Source organism: Eptesicus fuscus, chromosome 1 (genome assembly GCF_027574615.1).
Source record: "Eptesicus fuscus isolate TK198812 chromosome 1, DD_ASM_mEF_20220401, whole genome shotgun sequence".
Classification (NCBI taxonomy): domain Eukaryota; kingdom Metazoa; phylum Chordata; class Mammalia; order Chiroptera; family Vespertilionidae; genus Eptesicus; species Eptesicus fuscus.
Window position 1 is genome coordinate 51,905,108 of NC_072473.1, and position 20,722 is coordinate 51,925,829.

The 20,722-nt window shown below is 44.5% G+C and overlaps 1 protein-coding gene across 2 annotated transcripts in view; it reads left to right on the plus strand.

Annotated features, from left to right (window-relative positions):
- Positions 1-14,487, plus strand: part of IGBP1 (immunoglobulin binding protein 1) — a 50,911-nt gene extending 36,424 nt beyond the window's left edge. Inside the window, exon 5 of one of the 2 annotated variants that reach the window (XM_054717193.1) lies at positions 14,013-14,148. In XM_054717193.1, coding sequence (XP_054573168.1) covers positions 14,013-14,067 — 55 coding nt within the window. In that variant the 3' untranslated portion in view covers positions 14,068-14,148. Of the gene's footprint in view, positions 1-14,012 lie in introns of both variants that reach the window. The other variant, XM_008155958.3, reaches the window with a different exon arrangement.
- The last annotated feature ends 6,235 nt before the right edge of the window (positions 14,488-20,722 follow it).

Consider the following 20,722-nt stretch of genomic DNA (forward strand, 5'->3'; position numbering starts at 1 on the left):
ATCCACTTTCTCCAGATGCCGGCCGGGTCCTGGGCTGAGGTCTGGGAGCACCTGGAGTCCCCCCAGGTTCAATTCTTTTAAAATTAGCAGGGCGCGCCTTCTGGAGACCTGTCCTGCGCCCCCAGGTCCCAAAGCCCGTCCACTCACCGGAGGCAAGAGCCAAACGCAGTTAGATTCTCGGTCATGGAACCAAATGTTGCAGAAGACCAAAGAAATACCAAGCACACTTCCTAGAGAAAGGGAGGGACCCCATTTATTAACACTAGTGGACTCCGGGAATAATTTCCAAATCAGAATGAAGAAACACGCAGAGGGCTTCACTTTTTATAACCTTCTGGGGTCTTTGTCTTGCAGATATGGTTCCATCCCCTTTCGTGGGCTTACAGGAAGGCCCCCAGGTGTTGGGGGTCCCCAGGCTATATCCGATGATCTGTCCTGGGGCCAACGATAACGACCTTCCCCTTCCACCCCAAAGCAGTGCATTGTTCACAGTTTTTATGGCCTGACAACGCCTTGCAAGACCAGTTTCTTCCTCAGTACTTACATTAGAAAAAAATATAAAAAATCAATTATCTGAGGCCCTACCTTAAGAATTCGAGGGAAACAAGAACATAATAAGCCCAAAGTACATAGAATAAAGGAAACAAAAATAGAGAGTCTAGTGGTGTGGTAGTGATAGTGATGCAAAAAAGTTGAACATAATGTACAACCCCATGACCTGGCAGTTTCACTCCTAGGTATATATTTAAGAGTGTGAGACTATACATTCACAAAAGACTTGCACAATAATGTTCCTAGCAGCATTGCTTGTAATACCCCAAATTGGACACTACTCAAATGCACCTACATAATAGAATAGATAAATAAATGTTGCTATGTTCACACAATGAAATCCTACTTAGCAAAAAGTTTATACTAATGGTAGTTTATCAGCCATAAGGGACAAATATAGCCAAATTTTGTAAACATATTCATGAGTGAAGAAAGCCAGACACAAAAGAGTATATACTGTATGATTCCATTCGTATAGAGTTCAAACAGATGAAGCTTCTATTTGCTGATTAAAAGCCTGTATGGTGTTCATCCTTAGTGGAGGCTTATGAATGGAATGGGACCTTAAGTGAACTTCTAAGGAACAGTACTGTTTTCTATCTTGATCTGGGTACTGATTACATAGATGTGTTCAGATATGAAAATTTATTGAGCTATATACTATGTTTTTTCTACATGTATGTTATCTATATATATAAAAGCCTAAGCGATCAGAATGACCAGAATGACCGGTCGCTATGACACGCACTGACTACCAGGAGGCAGGCACTCAAGGCAGGATCTGTCCCCTGCTGGTCAGTGTGCTCCCACAGCCAACCTCCCCTGGCCGGCCAACCTCCTGTGGTCCCTCTCCCCAGCCGGCAGGCCCCGATTGCCTGATTGGGGCCAGCCCCTGGGCTAGGATGGATAACCAGGGGTGGGTGGCGGCAGATTCGGTTCTTTTCCCAGGGGGGCTGAGGGCTGGCTCCCTCCTTGGGGCTGGCAGCCAACCTCCCATGCCCTGTCCCTCCACCCAGCTTGGCAGGCCCCAACCAGCCTGCCGTCCGCCTGCCGCAGTGGCAATGTGGTGGCGAGGGAAGGAGGAGTGGGGGAGGCGGAGAACTGTGCAGTGGCAGAGCGCCGACGGTGGTGTCAGCATCTGGCATCTGTTCCTTCCGTGCCCGGCCCAGCAACCGTCGCCTCCTCTCCCAACCCCGCCAGGGCCTTTGGGCCCTGGGCTGGGACGGGGAGCCAGGGGTGGGTGGCAGCAGATGTGGCTCTTTTCCCAGGGGGGCCAAGGGCTGGTTTCCTCCTCTGGGCCAGCGGCCAACCTCCCGTGCCCTGTCCACACACCCCCAGCCGGCAGACCCCGCTGCCTGCCCACCGCGGTGGCAGTGCAGCAGCGAGGGAAGGAGGAGGGAGGAGGTAGGGACCCGCGTGGTGGTGGAGCGCCGACGATGGTGGCATCCACATTCAGCATCCGTTCCTTCTGTGCCCGGCCCAGCAGCTGTCACCTCCTCTTCAGCCTGACCCTATTTGGCCTGGCCCCTATTGTCCCTGATTGCCAGCCAGGCCTAGGGACCCCACCCATGCACGAATTTCGTGCACCAGGCCTCTAGTACTTTAATAAAAACACAAAAGAAAACTGACAGATAATATTCACAACAGAACTAGGTAACAATGTATCCCCATGACTCTCACACTAAACAGGTAAGGGAAATCACCCTTAGCACAAGATCAATAGGTGATTGGCATCTGTGTGGAAGAAAGCAGAAGAGTTGACAGACAGACCATGTGAACAACTTGACAGACACAAGAATTCCAAACAGCAAACAGGTATTCACTAAAAAGCATGACAGTCCATTTAAGAACAACACTTGAAATAGGAGTTTTGCCACCAATAAAAACTGGGTGAGCCCTGGCCAGTGTGGCTTAGTTGGAGTGTTGTCCTGTTCACTGAAAGGGTTTGGGTTTGAATCCTAGTCAGGGCTTGTGTGATGTTTCACTCTCACATTGATTTTTTTCTCTCTCTCTCCATCTCCCTTCCTCTTTCTCTAAAGTCAATTTTGAAAAGCATATCCTCAGGTGAGGATTAAAAAAAAACACCTGGGTAAATACAAGGGGCTTGTGGTCAGAAGGTCTGAAAGGGGTGGAGTAGTCTAGTCCTTAGTGAACTTTTGAAAATGACCCACCAGATCTCCCTTCCAGGACAGGGTTCTACCCTGAGGAGAAATTGTTGAGAATAGAATTGAAATTGAGGAGAAGAGGCACAATAAAGAAAAGAAGGAAAGAGAAAGTCCAGATAAAAGTGTAAGAAAGGACCAGAATCAAGAACTAATTAAACAAGGCCTATTTCTTTAACAACAGAAAGATAGCTTCTGTCAAGTTAGAAAAGCCACCCTGAACCTACTTCTTTCTAAAAGTAAAGGACAACTTAACCACACATCAGAATTAACAATAGGCTGTGGTGATGATTGCACAGCTCTGATTATACAAAACAAAACAAAACAAAAAAACCCCGCTGATCTGTACACTTTAAATGGGTGAATTTTATTTTATAGTATGTGAAATATATACAATAAAGCTGTTAGAAAGTGAACAAAATTATCAAGGCCAAAGTTCACACAAAATTACTATAAGGGGAAAAAGAATCAAGAGCATTCCAAAACACAACAAATCTAAAATATACTTTTTAAAAATGAGTTGAAAGACATTAAGAAAATTATATAAGACATGGAAGAACAGTATAAAGCAGGGTTAGAAGAACTCGGAAATGTGGTGACAACTTAGGGAAAATAAGAAAGAATCATTTCACCTGGAGAGTGTGGCTCAGGATCTATGAGCCAAGAGGTCACGGTTCGATTCCCGGTCAGGAAACATTCCCTGGTTGTGGGCTCGATCCCCATTGGGGGCATGCAGGGGGCAGCTGATTGGTGATGTTTCTCTTATTGATGTTTCTACCCCTCTCTCCTCCCTTCCCTTCTCTGAAATCAATAAAACATACTTTTTAAAAAAAGAAAGAAGGAATTTTAGTACACTGCTGGTGGGGATGCAGACTGGTGCAGCCACTGTTCAAAACAGTATGGCATTTCCTCAAAAACTTAAAAATGGAACTCCCCATTTGACCCAGTGATCCCACTTCTAGGAATATATACAAAGAAACCAGAAAACACCAGTCAGCAAGAATATATGCACCCTATGTTCATAGCAGCACAATTTACAATAGCTAATATTTGGAAACAGCTTAAGTGCTCATCAGTAGACGAGTAGATAAAAAAGCTGTGGTACATCTACACAATGGAATATTACACAGCTATAAAAAATAACTCTTGCCATTTGCAACATGAATGGACCTGGAGAATATTATGCTAAGCGAAATGAGCCAGTTAGAGAAAGATAAGTATCATATGATCTCATTCATATGTGGAATCTAATGAACAAAATAAACTGATAAAGTAGATCCAGAGACATAGAATCATGGAACAGACTGAGGAATTTCAGAGGGAAGGTGGAAATGAGAGGGTGGGTAGGGAGTGATTAACCAGGGAACTTACATGCATACTAGAGGCCCAGTGTACAAAATTTTTGCACAGGTGCAGTCCCTATGCCTTGCTGGCGACCGAAGCATGAGCATCTGGCGTGAAAGGGCAGGTCCCAGCTGACCTCTGGGTCCTGGGCAGCACCTGGGCTCCTGAGCCCCCACGCACCCCCCTCCACCTGAGTCATGGTGCCCGAGTCTCCACGCAAAGATGGCGGTGAGCTTGGCCGGACACCGTGGTCCTGGGCTCAGCATGGGCTTCTGGGCTGCCCAGCAGTGCTGCATGGAAGCCGGGTGTGCAGTGCACTCTCTCCCAGCTGGCCTCACAGACCAGTTCCTGCACAAACCCATGGGGAGCCCGACTGGTCCCTGCAGTCCAGTTGGCTGCAGCCTGGCTCACCCGGAAGAGGCCGCACAGATGCAGGGTGGGTTCCTCACGGGCACCTGGCACCTGAGTGTGGTGGCTTCCCCAGTGTGCAAGCCCTGGTGTTCTAGGGGAGGATAGTAGGGGGAGTGAGAGCAAGCTTGGACACCCCGCATTCTCACCGCACCTCCATCCCTCTTACCCCCACCCCCAGGTAGCCAGTGAGAGGTTGCAGCACATCACCCAATGTCCGTCATTTTCTGTGCCACCCCCTGGTGGTCAGCATACGTCATAGCGAGCAGTCGAACGACCGCCCGAGGAGACAGTTTGCGTATTAGGCTTTTATTATATAGGATATGCCTAGCCCATGGACACAGACAATAGAGTGCTGAAGGTCTGGAGGGGCAAGTGCAGGATGGAGGGGGTCAATGAAAAAAAAACAAAGGGGACATTTGTAATACTTTCAACAATAAAGATAATTTTAAAAAACATTTCAGAAATGAAGTCTGCAGCAGAGGAAAGCAATAGGAAATGCCTTACTAAAGTAAAAAGGAACATGTTTTAAATAAAAAGATTTGGCATATCAAAGAAAGTAAGGAAGACCTGGCGTAGGATAGTAGGATTACCTGAAGAAGAAAACCAAAGCAAGGAAAAAGAATAAATGCTAAAAACTAATAGTAAGGAGACTTTCCTGAAACTTAAAAAAAAAAAAAAAAAAAGATTTGATTATAAAAAGTGTACTGTGTACCTGAGAATTCTGACCCAAAATGACCAACAAATGATAATAAAAGTACTAAGCTGGAAAGAAGAAAAATGGCTGTGGAAATTTCAGCAAAAAGAACAGGTGGTTTATAAAGGGAAGAAAATTAGATCACCCTGAAACTTTGACACCAACATTTCATGCCAAAAAAAGTGGAGTAACAGATATTACAATATTCAAGGGGAAAAATGTGAGCCAAGGATATATATCTGCTAAAACTGTCTTTTAAATAAAGGGTACAGAGATTTATCAGTATGCAGTAACTTAAGAGATACTGTTCCCATGATTTCTTCCTGAGGAAATTGCTAGAGAATGAGCTTCAGACAACCAAAATGGTGAGAGACATTAACATAAGGACTGATGGCAAGCATCCTATATAATATAAGAAAAACATGTAAATTGACCATACCTCCACTACGCTCCCCAGCCAATCAGGAGTGAGTATGCAAATTAACCTGACAATGATGGTGGGTTAATTTGCATACACAGGCGCTGGGCGGAGAGCAGAGGGGGAGAGCTGGCGGAGAGTGGAGCAGCTTGAGGAACTTGGCTCCCCAAGCTGCCAGACGGAGAGCAGAGAGGGAGAGCTGGTGGTTTGGAGGACTTGACAGAGTGGGAGGCCTTGGGACAGAGACAGAACAGGAAGGGAAAACCCAGAGCGTGGGGAGCACCAGGAATTCTGGGAGTAGTAGTTCTGGTGGCAGCCCCAGGACCAGAAGTGGAAGCCCAGAGCACGGGGAAGCACCAGGAATGCTGGGACTCATAGTTCTGGTGGCAGACGGATCTCCTAGACCCATGGTCGGCAAACTGCGGCTCACAAGCCACATGCAGCTCTTTGGCCCCTTGAGTGTGGCTCTTCCACAAAATACCACGACCTCGGCGAGTCTATTTTGAAGAAGTGGCGTTAGAAGTTTAAGTTTAAAAAGTTTGGCCCTCAAAAGAAATTTCAATCGTTGTACTGTTGATATTTGGCTCTGTTGACGGTTGAGTTTGCCGACCACTGTCCTAGACACTAGAGCAAAGTGAGCCTGGAGCAAGTTACTGTTGCAGTGGGGGATGGAGGGAAAGCAAAGGTGAGAGACATAAGTAAAATCAGAGTGACTAGGAAAAATTAAAGGGAAGATATCCTAAAACTTCCAGGAAATCTCCACCAATGAAGCAAAGAAAAAAACAAGTCTTTATTATTCTGTGAGCAACAAACCAAACTGGGTTGGGGTCTCAAACAATTCCCTTATATGATTGCAAAGACAGCCAGAAACTCCCAGATTGAAGAGGGCTCCCCTGAGGGCTGTCAGATTGGAGAGGGTGCAGGTTGGGCTGAGGGACCCACCCCCCATGCACGAATCTTTGTGCACTGGACCCCTAGTTAAATATATAGTGACTTGTAGAACTAAGACTAAATGAGGCATAAAGGGGAGAGAGTAGAGTATGCAGTGCCTATATACTCAGTACTCAGATCATGTAGATTCTTTTTATTTAAATTTTTAATGTAGGCCTTTTAAAAATGGAGAAATGGGGAAAGCATATGCAAAAAAAAAAGAACGATTCTCAGTTATATTAGTGACAGACAATATTAGTGTTATTACAAGACTGTAATATGAGGTATTATAAATAAGTAATTATGATACTCTTATTTTATCCTTTCTTTGACAACTAAGACTTTTAATGTAGAATACAGACGTAATTCAAAAGAATTTAAGAAATAAAACAATGTTGTCCTAAATATGAAACCATGAGAAATTTTATTTAAAAGTAAACATATACACCTTTGCTTTATCCACTGAAAAGGCTTAGAAACAATGACCAGCCCAGCAGCAATGAGCATACCTAGTCACTCAGATTGTGGTTTTGAAATACCATTCCCATTAAAAAGAAGCCAGGGTGGCTAATTTCAAATCTGGGACAGGAAAAATACAAGATAAGCATTGAAGAAGGAAGAGCTAAAAAAAAAAAAAAAAAAAAGACAATTGGAGTATGTTATTGGGACACAGGCCAGCTGAAAGAACTCTAACTGACCAAAAACTGGAAGAATTGAGTGAGCAGTAAAATAGCAGAATTGGATTATAACACAAGGAATAAAATAAATATCCATGATTCTACAGTGATAGAAATAAATTAAGTAAATAAGTGGGGGAGAAGAGAATAATCTCTATGTGAAAATTCCAAATAATTTGTCTATATGCTTCTGTCTCAAGGAGGTGGAGCATAACTCCTCACTCCTGAAGTGTGGGCTGTGGTCTACAGTATATAAGGAGTGGGAAGGAGTAACTTTACTATTGGGAACCATGCAAACACTACCTTAGTCAGGTGGTCCAGGTTAACATCAGCAGTGATAATCATGATGATGTGTATGTAGCCTTGATTTGATGTGATGAGACAGGTACTTCACTTCTGTGGTCTCCTCCAACCCACAACCCCAGACTAATTATGAGAAAAACATCACACAGCCCAAATTGAGGCACATTCTGCAAAATACCTGATGAGGACTCCTCAACACAGGAAAGGCTAAGAAATTATCACAACCAAGAGGACATGAGGAGAAATGATGACAAAATGCACTGTGGTGTTCAGGATGGGATCAGGGGACAGTTAAAAAGGGCATTAGGTAAAACCTAAGGAAACCTATATCAACAATTTAATCTAAAAATCAAAATAAATGAACAAGACATCTAATGAACAAAATAAACTGATGAATAAAATAGAACCAGAGGCATGGAAACATGGAACAGACTGATGAATCTCAGAGGGAAGGATGACAGGAAGAGAGTAACCAAAGATATATGCATTACCCATGGACACAGACAATAGATAGTAAAGGCCTGGGGCAGGGTGGGATCCAGGTGAAGGAGGTCAATATATCTAATACTCTCAACATTAAAAATTTTTTAAAAAACAAAAAACAAAGGAAATACTCAAATCTCATCACATCATATGTATTTTGCTACATTTTACTATTACTCTCGGGGTTATTTATGCCTATTGTATCTGTAGGTGGAAATACTATATAATGTGTGCTACTGCACATCTATTCCCAATTTTGTTCAGTGATGCCATGCTAGTAGTTTGAAATTAGCCATGGTGGGAGGATTATACTATGGAAATCATCAAATGCTACCCAATCCCTTCCCAAAGCTAGTTGCTAAACATTTACCAGCATATTGAGTTGTACACTTGAAACCTGTATGGTTTTTTTAAAATATATTTTTATTGATTTCAGAGAGGAAGGGAGAGGAAGAGAGATATAGAAACATCAATGATGATAGAGAATCATTGATCAGCTGCTTCCTGCATGCCCCCTACTGGGGATCGAGGCCATAACCTGGGCATATGCCCCTGACTGGAATCGAACCAGGGACCCTTTAGTCTGCTCTATCCACTAAGCCAAACTGGCTAGGGCTAAACCTGTATGGTTTTGTTAACCAGTGTCACACCAATAAATTCAATACAAAAATTGACCAGCATAAAAAAACCCAAGGAAGTCTGAATAAAGTATGGACTTTAGTAGTTAATATTATAACAGTATTGGTTCACTAGTTGTGACAGAAACCATCTACCTAATAAAAGAGTAACATGCTAATTGACCATACCTTCGTGACACCCACCAGCCAATCAGGAGGGAGTATGCAAATTAACCCAACAAAGATTGGTTAATTTGCATACGCAGGCACCGAGTGGCCGGGGACAGGGTGGGACGCCTGCATTGTCGCCATGGCAATGATGCATGTGTTCTGCACCACCCCAGCAGCTCCGGGTCTCTGGGAAGCATGGGAAGGCAGAAAGGCGGCTCCAGCCAGAGCAAAGGTGGTGCCAGCAGCCAGGGGAACGAAGGCCCATTCTTACACGAATCTTCATTTGTGCATTGGGCCACTAGTCCTACCTAATAATAGACAAATATGCAAATTGACCATACCTCTGACACACCCATAAGCCACACCCACCATCCAATCAGAGTGAGTATGCAAATTAACCCAAACCAAGATGGCTACAGCCACAGAGAGCAAGGTTTCCTAGGTAACAGGAAGCCAAGCTTTCTGCCTGCCCTTGCCAGGCCTAAGCCTCCACTCAAGCTACAAAGTTTCAATTATAGAAGGTAAACAAATTCAAACAGAAATTGTGGCAGAATGGAGCTTGAGAGAGCAGGCCAGGGTTGCCGGCGGCAACAGGAGAAGCAAAGCTTTCCGCACACCCTTGCCGGGCCCACCCACTTAAGGCTACAAAGTTTCAATTAGAACCCCAACAGAAATGGCTTGGCTCCGCTCCAGGCTACAAAGTTTCAATTGTAGAAGGTAAATAATTTCCAGATACCAGGGCCTCTGCTTGAGTTGCCAGGGGGCGTGGCCGGCCTGCAAACCACCACAGGCCCCTCGCTCAGGCCGCCCCATGCCCCAACGGAACCCCACCCTGATCAGGGACACCCTTCAGGGCAAACCAGCTGGCCCCAACCCCTGTACCAAGCCTCTATCCTATCTAATGAAAGAGTAATATGCAGATTGATCATCACTGCAACACACAATATAGCTGCTCCCATGTGGTCAAAGATCCTGCGCCCATGTGGACACAAGATGGCCACCACAAGATGGCCAGCAGGGAAGGGCAGTTGAGAAGGACCAGGCCTGCAAGGGAGGGCAGTTGAGAGGGACCAGGCCTTCAAGGGAGGGCAGTTGGAGGTGATCAACCCTGCAGGAGAGGGCAGTTAGGAGTGACCAGGCCGGCAGAGGAGGGAAGTTGGGGGCAAACAGGCTGGCAGCGGAGTGGTTAGGGGGTGATCAGGCTGGCAGGCAGAAGCGGTTAGGGGCAATCAGGAAGGCAGGCAGGCAAGCAGTTGGGAGCCAGCAGTCCTGGATTGTGATTCCCACTGGGATCAGGCCTAAACGGGCAGTCGGACATCCCTCGAGGGGTCCCAGATTGGAGAGGGTACAGGCTGGGCTGAGGGACAACCCCTTCCGTGCACGAATTTCATGCACCGGGCCTCTAGTCTATGTATTTAAAAGCCAAGCGACTGGAATGACAGAACGACCAGTCACTATGACACGCACTGCAGCGGCCAACCGGCCTGTTTGGGGCCCTGATCGCCGCCCCCCAACCTCCCATAGCCCCTCAGCCTGGCCCCGATTGGCCCCCACAACCCCGATTGGCGGCGGGGCCAGTCGGCCAACCTCCCATGGCCCCTCCCCCCTGCCGGCCCAGCCTAATCAGCCCCCATCAGGGCAGGCCAACCAGACTCCACCCGTACAAGAATTTGTGCACCAGGCCTCTAGTTGGGTATAAATGTATAAGAACTCTCTGTACTATCTTCTCAATTTTCCTGTAAATCTAAAACTATTCTAAAATTTAAGAATTTAAGATTTTTTTAAAATATATTTTATTGATTTTTTACAGAGAGGAAGGGAGAGGGATAGAGAGCTAGAAACATCGATGAGAGAGAAACATCGACCAGCTGCCTCCTGCACACCCCCTACTGGGGATGTGCCTGCAACCAATGTACATGCCCTTGACCGGAATCGAACCTGGGGCCTTTCAGTCCGCAGACTGATGCTCTATCCACTGAGCCAAACCGGTTTCAGCGAGAATTTAAGATTTTTTAGAAATCATTGCAATTTATTGAAACCCATCAAATATGTTTAAATCCATGAGTTCATAATAGTCCTTTAAAAAAAAAACTGTTCAATTTTAGAGGATGATAAAGAGCCAATTATCTTGAAAAGTGGTAAATAAAGTGAAAGTATCAAGCATTTATTTTGTTTTTCTCCTGGGTAACCAAATAGTAGTAGATGAGTGGTAACCTCTCTTTATAAATGTATTCTAGTTAATAAAAAGGGAATGTTAAAAATAAGTGTGTTACCTTTTTGAAACATCTGGAAAATTAATGAATCTAGGCATTGAGCATCAACAGCTGCTGACATTGCAACACATGAGACACATATGTGCCACCTGATGAGGGAAGGCAGCACCTCCTATAATCATGATGAAGGGATCAACCTGAATCAGATCAAGCCTCTGTATGAACTTGCTAATCTGCAGAATTTCAAAAGAACATGTTGGACTGCATCATGACTATTCAATTAACAAAATCCCAGATTTGAGGAAACTCTACAGATCAGATACCCCCAGCTTCTTCAAGACAACATTTAAGGAAGGGAAAGGATGGAAGAGGAACCTCTAGATTAAAAAGATACCAAAATAGCTCTAGCTGGTTTGGCTCAGTGGATAGAGTATTTACCCGAGGACTGAAGGGTATTGGGTTTGATTCTGATCAAAGGCACATACCTTGGTTGCAGGCTCCATCCCTGGCCCTGTTTGGGGCGTGTGCAGGAGGCAGCCAACCGATTGTGTATCTCTCAAATTGATGTTTCTGTCTCTCCCCCTCCCTTCCACTCTCTAAAAATCAATGGAAAAATATCCTTGGGTGAGGATTAACAAAAAATAAAATATAAATAAATACATCATAAATAAAAATCAGTAGAAAAATATCCTTGGGTGAGGATTAACAATAAAAACCAAAAAGATACCAAAATATTTTAAATGGGCAAGACTAAACTCAGAAATATTTGGCTAAGTAAAAGAAATGAGATACAAGACTATATATTACTTGATTCTGTTTCTTTGAAATGCCCATCCTACTATATAAAAACCCAGGGTCCGTAACAACTGACCGAAGGCTCAACTGAACACTGGAAGTCAGTCTTGCAGTCAGTGCTGGGTTGCCGTGGAGACCCAGCACTGACTACTGCCAGTGCGGGCGAGGCGACCCAGCTCTGACTGCCAGGGGGCTGTGGATCAGGCCCAGAGAGAGGCAGGGTCTGATCCGCAGCCTCCTTGGCAGCTGTTCATCAGCCATTGCCTCTCTCTTTCTCTCTTGGCTTTGCCAGCAGCCACGCCTCTGATTCTCTCCGGGCCTCCACGGGGGCTGCTGATCAGCCCCGCCTCTCTGATCAGGCCTGGAGAGAGGCCCAGATACACTGACTGGCATAGAAACTGACCAATCAGAACTAAATCTGGGTGAACTGTGAGGAGCCAATGGCGGCCTAGGAGGCAGAGCTTTTGACGCTGACTGGCATAGAAACCGACCAATCAGAACCAAATTGGCTGGCAGGGGAGGGCAGTTGGGGGGCGAGATCAGGCCGGCAGGGGAGAGCTGTTGGGGCAAGATCAGGCCAGCAGGGGAGGGCAGTTGGGGGCAACCAGGTCAGCAGGGGAGGGCATTTGGGGGTGAGATCAGCCCGGCAGGGGAGGGCACTTGGGGGTGATATCAGGCCAGCAAGGGAGGGCAATTAGGGGTGATCAGGAAGGTAGAGGCAGTTGGGAGCGAGATCAGGCTGGCAAGGGAGAGCAGTTGGGGGTGAGATCAGGCAGGCAGACAGAGAGGTTAGGGGTGATCAGGCAGGCAGAGGGGTTAGGGGCAATCAGGCAGGCAGGCAGGTGAGCGGTTAGGAGTCAGCGGTCCCAGATTGTGGGAGGGATGTCTGACTGCCAGTTTAGGCCCAATCCCTGTCCGGCAGTTGGACATCCCCCGAGGGGTCGCAGATTGGAGATGATGCAGGCTGGGCTGAGGGAACCCCTCCCCCCCCCCTTCACGAATTTCGTGCACCGGGCCACTAGTAATAGACAAATATATAGAGAAAGAAGGCAGAATAGTGATTTCCAGGGGCTGGAAGAAGGGAGGGAATGTGAACTAACTGTAAATGGGTACAAGGGGTCTTTTCGAGGTGATAGAATTTTTTTAATTGGATTGTGGTGATGGAGCCCCAACTCCGTACTAGAAGTCATTGAGTAAAATGTGAATGTACAAATGGACAACTCTGGTGTCTTGAGATGCACATTTGGATTATAAAGCTGTAATAAAGTCAGAAAGTTATTTCTATAAAAGGTGGTTACCTTTGGGGCAGAGGGGGGAGGGTGTTTTAATTTGGAAGATGCTCATGGAAAAGCTTTTGGAATGGGTACAGAAGATCTTTTGACCCAGGTGGAGGCTATATAGGTATAGCTTTGCCTCCTTGTGAAAACTGAAGTTAAATATATATGATTTACAGTATTCTTTGTTTTACAATAAAAGTGTTTTTTAAAGAACACAAGGCTCCTAAGCTATTAGAGTAGATCAGATCCCCACACATTTCATTCTTTATCATAGTCATGAAACTGTTTCTCATAAGCAAACTCAGTCACCAGGATATGTTCTTTTACCTCGGAAGAGAAAACAATTAGTGCAAAAGAGATACAGCAGTTGGTTCAATTTCTTTTGGGTGTACACCGCATGACAAGTGCCATTTGGACCTTAGACCCTGTTCCAGGCATGTGCAGAATAACACAGATATTCTCTTCTGGTAGGTTCAGCTGCCCTGTGATTTCCAATTTTACACACAAGCAAAATTGTATAACTAACAGGAAATGGGTGGAGGAGGGGAAGTCGCCTGTAGTTCCCGCTCCTTAGCATATCACAAATTATAAAATCATACATATTTTTTACTTTAGTGTTTTGGCTTGCTGGGGTTTTGTTGGTCAGTTGGTAGTTTGCTTTTTTGTGGGTCTTTTTCTTTTAGGAGGGCAGACTGGGGTATTTAGCAATTTTAGTAATAATTCTTTCCCAAAATAGAATTCATCCTGAGGGGCAACTTTTATGTTTTAGCTTTCTTGTGAAAAGTACTCAGAGCACCCTTTCTTACTGTTGAACATGTCCTCTGTTAGGTATCTAAGTGCTCTCCCTGCTTCTGCTGGCCCCAGGCATGCAGCCTGCCATATGCCTTTCCTTTTATGTGATTGTGTTTAGAATGGTGCTGAGGTTCCTGACATTCCGTCAATTTCTCATTTTTCTACTTTGGCAGAGGCCAAAAGAGCAGCTCAACAAGAAGATCAAGAACAAAGGGAGGAAGAGGATGATGAGCAAACACTCCACCGAGCTCGGGAGTGGGATGACTGGAAGGATACCCATCCTAGGGGCTATGGCAACCGAAAGAACATGGGTTAGTCTTTCTACAACAAGATGGGACTACAGGGCGCGCACATCTTCCCCACAAAGGAAAGCTGTGCAGTCTCCCCCTCCCTGGGCTCCTGCTTCAGCTCTACCAGGAAGGCAAAGACACCTAATCTTGCTTTGCGTTCAATAAAGTGTCAAGCAATTAAGTGTGTTTTGTTCCCTAGGTGATGAACCAGTGATTCTTATTTTTGCATTATCTTAATCATGTTGTATTTCAGATTCCTAGGTAGGAAGAAAAGGAGTACTGAGAAATGGCTCTATAATCAATGGCTGAATGAATTTTCCTTAAAAATAAAGTCCTTTCTATTACATCTATTCAGAAATACTGGTGTCAGCTGGTTTTGTGTGTGCTTGTGCGGGGGAAGGGGGTCAGGAGTGGGTCCCTGGGCTTATGGAGAGATCCTGGTTGTCTGCCTTTGATCTGGGCAGTGAGTTTCTCAGCCTCAGAACTGCAGAGCTGGGGCTTTCACTCTTCTACCCCAGCACTGTGAAATGACTTAATTCCGCTCTACAAGGGGTGAGCACAAAACACAGGACTTGCTCTGCCAGACAACACTTTTTTCAGGAATTACAGCTGTAAATGAATGGATCATAACAATCCTTTCTAACTGGTTTTCCTTGCCTTGGCCAGGAAAAATGAGAGAAATAGATCAGGTGTTATGCAAGCCATCCTTGTTTATGCATATGAGGCTGGTGTCTTTACCCTCATGGAACTATTTGCCATAACCCTTACTTAGGGAGAAGAGCACCTCAGGCTATAACATAGCTCTTAAATGGGCCGCCATAGAGCATTTTGGCCCTTCTTACCTGTGCTGTGCAATACCTGACACAGTCTGAAGTGATACATGTGCCAAGGCGGTCATTTTGCTGATGAGTAAGGTGCCCATGACTGGGTGTGGAGGAGGGGTGTGGGACAGATCAGCGGTTGCCAACCGGTGGTCCACGGACCACCAGTGGTACATGGGGTCCAAAAGGTTGGCGACCACTGGTACAGATGACACTGAGAGGTACCTACTTTATGCAGTAGAAAGAAGACATGTCCTCAGCTCTTGGGTTGATAGCTTTAAAAAGCAGCCATGTGTTAAAGATATGTATAAAAAACACTTTGTTCTAGTGCCTTTGGTACACTTAGATTTTCTAAGAGGATGATGACTCAGCCTTCCTATTCTCGCTTCTGCAGTCTAGCTTAGGAGGGGGTTTGAAAAGGAGACTCGGTTCCCTCTTATTTTTAGGGAGGGAAGTGGAGGGCTGTCAGGTGATGAGTAGGAGGTTGTGTTTAGTGGGAGATGACAGAAGACTACCGATTATATATTTGTATACTGCTTAATAAAGGACTCATCTCACCCTCACAGCATAAGCTCCTGAAACTGATAGAGCACAGATTAAATTCCCCAAGGATTTGGGAAGCAAACATTCAGTTTTTAGCTCTTTCAATTACTGCCAGGCTGCCTCTGGCTATGGCCTGTTTCCTGTCCTTGAAGCTCCACCTTGAATTTATTCTCAAAATGGGCCAGTTTGGGGTTACCCTGTTGACCCAACTCTATTTAAAGATGAGCCTTCCAGAAGATCCAGCTTGATTAACCCCCCTCATACATTTTGATTATCTAAAAAGCAAACTAGACATGGTGGGTGTGAGTCCTGCCTTTAAAAATTGCAAGCTGGCCCTAGCTAGTTTGGCTCAGTGGATAGAGCTTTGGCCTGCTACCGTAGGGTCCCAGATTCAATTCCAGTCAAGGGCATGTACCTGGGTTGCAGGCTTCTCCCCAGCCCAGGCCCTGGTAGGGGCACATGCAGGCAGCAACTAATTGATGTGTTTCTCTCACATCGATATTTCTCTCTCTCTTTCCCTCTCTGTAGAAATCAATGAAAAAGTATCCTTGGGTGAGGATTTAAAATTGCAAGCTGGCCCTGGCTAGGTAGTTCACTTGGTTAGAGCTTCAGCCCAATACGCCAAGGTTGTGGGTTTGGTTCCCAGTCAGGGTACATATAAGAATCAACCAATGAATGCATAAATAAGTGGAACAATATATCAGTTTCTCTCTCTCTCAAAGTCAATAAAAAAATTTGCAAGGTGTGTGATCTTGGGCAATAAAACTTCTCCTGTTTCCTTGATGTCTGTAGATGAGCTGTCTCATGGGGTAGTGAGAATTAAATGAGTAATGGCAGCCACTATAATAGAATCAAGCAACTGAAGAGTAAGTGCTTTCTGTTCCTCTGAGCTCAATGTCCACAGTCTGTCCACTAGGAAGGGAAAGAAAATGGACAGGTATTGGGCCTCGGTTGTGTGCCAGGCATTGGACCCAGCACTTTCACATACTATTAATACAATGACCCTGCAGTGTCCCCATTTTACAGGTGAGAAAACAGGCCCAGAGAAGCTGAGTAATTTTCTCAAGTTCACACTAGTAAGAAGCTGTGCTTCTATCATTTTCCATGTGTTTGCCAATTACTTGTGCTTTTAATTATGTCTTAAAGCTGCTTTAAAAGAGGAAGCAGCTTTAAAAATCCAAACCTAAACCAACACTTATACATAATTGGAGCTCTAGAAATTCTTTCTTAGCTGACTCACCAAAGAAGAAGTTATGCCAGCTCCCCTGCCATTTCCCCCTCAGCTGGGGGATAAGAAGACAGGCTGTGAGCAACCCCATTTTCCTCTCTGGTCTTCAGGCTGGAGAGATCAAAATAGAACCACCTTCTCTATTCCCACCAGAGCCAGGCCTTTCAGGGTCCTAGAGTGAGTTGGGTTTGGGGGACTCTGGGAAGTGAGGATACAAAGCTTTCAACTAGACAATAATACTGCTCCATAATTTACAAAATGCTTTCACATATGCTGCTTATTTCATTTCCACAATCTGTCAGGCAGGAATTGATGTCTTCATCTTACAGAGAAGGAAACTGGCTCTGGAAAATGAAGTGGGTAACTTATTTCAGTCACACAGCTAGTAAGTAGACAGTGCAAGCATATCAATGTGGCCACATTTGCTCTCAATAGCTCTCACCTAGAGGCCCATTTGAATAGGAAAGGTGAACTTGGAGCACTGTTTCTTTTAATGCTATTATGCAGTGATTTGTCCTTTCCACTCTTGTTCCTCTCAACACCCCTGTGAGAAAGGCCAAGTAACTGAAGGAGCTGATTCCAAGCCCCAGAAGCGCACTTAAGAGCCCTAAGTTAGAATCTCAATCCTGGAGGCTCTGCCACTCCCTAGCTGGGTGACCCTGGAGCATCCAAGTCATCTCCATCACTTATGTCATTTAGAACAACCTGAAAAAGTGAAACGTTTGAAATAAATCTACCTTTCCGTGTCATCTGAACTCCAAAGTTGTCCTCTGCTTCCCCTGGGCCTCTAGTTTGCTCATCAATAGAACAGATGCATTGCCACTATCTCTGTTGGACACTCTGCAGCAAGGTGCTGTTGTTATCACTATCTTCTTGCAAGACATCATTTCCCCACAGGTTGCTTTGAACCCATTCATCCAAGGTACAGTTGAACCTGGCACAGTTCACTCATGTTCTGTAACAAGGAGACCTGGCTCCAAATCCCAATTCTGTCATTACCTTAGCTCCTCTGTTGCAGGCAACAAATGCCCTACTTACCTCACAGGCTAGAGTGAGGAGCAAATGAAATCCATACGTGGAAGCATTTTGAACAGTTCTAAAATGGGGCACAGGAACAAGGAGTGAGAGTAGCAGGCTGTTGATAGGCTAGGGGGACAGAGAGCAGATGCAGTTTTTTCTTCATCAGTGTTTCACAACTTTATTTAATCCCTGCCCCTCTAATGATTTCTCAATCTATCTTCTATATAACAGCACCAGCAAAAGGTTTGTGAAATACTTTTCTTTGTGTGCTGAGATGAGCAACAAAGAAAATTGTTACGTGCAGTGGGAACCAGGAACCAGTTTTTATATATCTGCCTGCCAAGGCACCTTTGACAAATGTATGTGAAAGGGTGGTGAACAGCCTTAGAATTCAGTGTCTTGTCCCAGCTGGCAATGAACATCTCTCAAAGAGAGTACCGCTCAGCAATACCTTGGGCCTGCCTATTCTTGGTGGTCGCACAAATAAAAATAGTAGCCATGCAGGTACATACTAGTGGTCATCTATTGAGCGCCCACTATATATTAGGAGCTTTACATTATTCCTAATCCTCACAACAGCCCAAGGTAGATGGTATTGTAGCCTCAATTTGTACTAGTAAATGAGGAAAGTGAGACTCAGAAGAGTGATTACTAGTTGGCCTGACTCCAAGGTCTACCACACTGCTTCTCTAGGAAGCACAAAGTACAGGGGACACAGGAAGGTGGGCAACACTGCCTGGTAGCACATTGCTCTGAGGACAACCTCTCCCCTTTCTCTAAGTTTTGAGCAACAGTTTCATCAGCTTTGCCTGCTAGGCCCTTCAGGGGCACCTGTGAGACCTGCTCACCAAGGGAAGCCCGACTCCTTCGAAATCTCCACTTCCTGGGACCTCACATCCCCCAATCCTGCAAGCCACAAGGGAACCTTCCTGCTCCCAGAGCCAGGCCCACCTCTGCCCTTTCAGACCTACCTGATCTTTGTACAAGTAAATATTTTACTTTTTATTTTATTTTTTATCTTTTTTTCATCTTTTACTTTAAAAAAAATTTTTATTGTTGAAAATATTATGTATGTCCCCCCATCTCCCTCATTGACTCCCTCCAGCCCACCCCCACACCTCCACCTCAGGCTTTCAGCACCCTATTGTCTGTGTCCATGGGTTATGCATATATGCATATATACCCACACTCTCCAACCTTCAGCTCCGAGATTCCACACTCTGTTCCAGATCCACTCAGCTCATTAGTTCGTTTTGTTACTTAGATTCCATATATGAGAGATCATGTGATACTTGTAGTTCTCTGAATGACTTATTTCACTTAGCATGATACTCTCCAGGTCCCTCCATGCTGTCTCAAAGGGTAAGAGATTCTTCTTTTTTACTGCTGCATAGTATTCCATGGTATAAATGTAATACAGCATTTTTATCCACTCATCTACTGATGGGCATTTGGACTGTTTCCAGATATTAGCTATTGTAAATTGTGCTGCTATGAACATAGGGTGCATACATTCTTTCTGATTAGTGCTTCAGGATTCTTAGGATATATTCCTAGAAGTAGGATCACTAGGTCAAATGGCAGTTCCATATTTAATTTTTTTAGAACACTTCATACTGTTTTCCATAGTGGCTGCACCAGTCTGTATTCCCACCAGCAGTGTATTAGGGTTCCCTTTTCTCCACATCCTCACCAGCACTTGCCATTTGTTGATTTGTTGATGGTAGCCATTTTGACAAATGTGAGGTAATAACTGATTGTCGTTTTAATTTGCGTCTCTCTGATGACTTTGAGCGTTTTTTCATATGCCTCTTGGCTTTCTGTATGTCCACTTTGGAGAAGTGTCTATTTAGGTCTTTGCCCATTTTTTAATTGGATTGTTTGTCTTCCTTTTGTTAAGTTGTATGAGTTCCTTATATATTTTTGAGATTAAACCTTTATCGGATGTATCATTGCCAAATATGGTCTACCATACAGTGGATTCCCTTTCTTTTTGTTGGTTTTCTTTGCAGTGCAGAAGCTTTTTATTTTGATGTTTATTTTCTCCTTAGTTTCCTTTGCCCTAGAAGATGTATCCATAAACATATTGCTACGAAAGATGTCTGAGATTTTTCTGCCTATGGTTTCTTCTAGGATTTTTATGGTTTCATGACTTACATTTAACTCTTATCTATTTTGAGTTTATTCTTGTGTATGGTGTAAGTTGGTGGTATAGTTTCATTTTCTTGCATGTATCTGTTCAATTTCCCAGCACCATTTATTAAAGAGACTGTCTTGATTCTATTGTATGCTCTTGCCTCCTTAGTCAAATATTAATTGAGCATGATGGCTTCGGTTTATTTATGGGGTCTCTGTTCAGTTCCATTGATCTGTATGTCTGTTCTTGTGCCAGTACCAGGCTGTTTTGATTACGGTGGCTTTGTAGTACAACTTCATATCTGGTATTATGATTCCTCCAACTTTGTTGTTCTTTCTCAAGATTGCTACAGCTATTTGGGTTCTTTTTTGGTTCCATATAAATTTTTGGAGTATTTGTTCTAGATCTGTGAAATATGTTGTTGGTATTTTAATATGGATTGCATTGAATCCGTAGATTGCCTTGGGTAGTATGAACATTTTAATGATGTTGATTCTACCAATCCATGAACATGGTATATTCTTCCACTTGTTTATATCTTTTTTCAATGTCTTGTAGTTTTCTGAGTACAAGTCTTTTACCTGCTTGGTTAAGTTTATTCCCAAGTATTTTAATTTTTTTGTTGCAATAGTAAATGGGGTTTTTGTTTAGCTTCTCTTTCTGAGAATTCATTATCTATATATATAAAAGCCTAAGCGATTGTTAGGACTAAACAACCAGACGACCAGATGACCAGCAGGTAGCTATGACATGCACTGACCACCAGGGGAAGACACTCAATACAGGAGCTGCCCCCTGGTCGTCAGTGCACTCCCACAGCCAACCTCCCATGGCTGGCCAACCT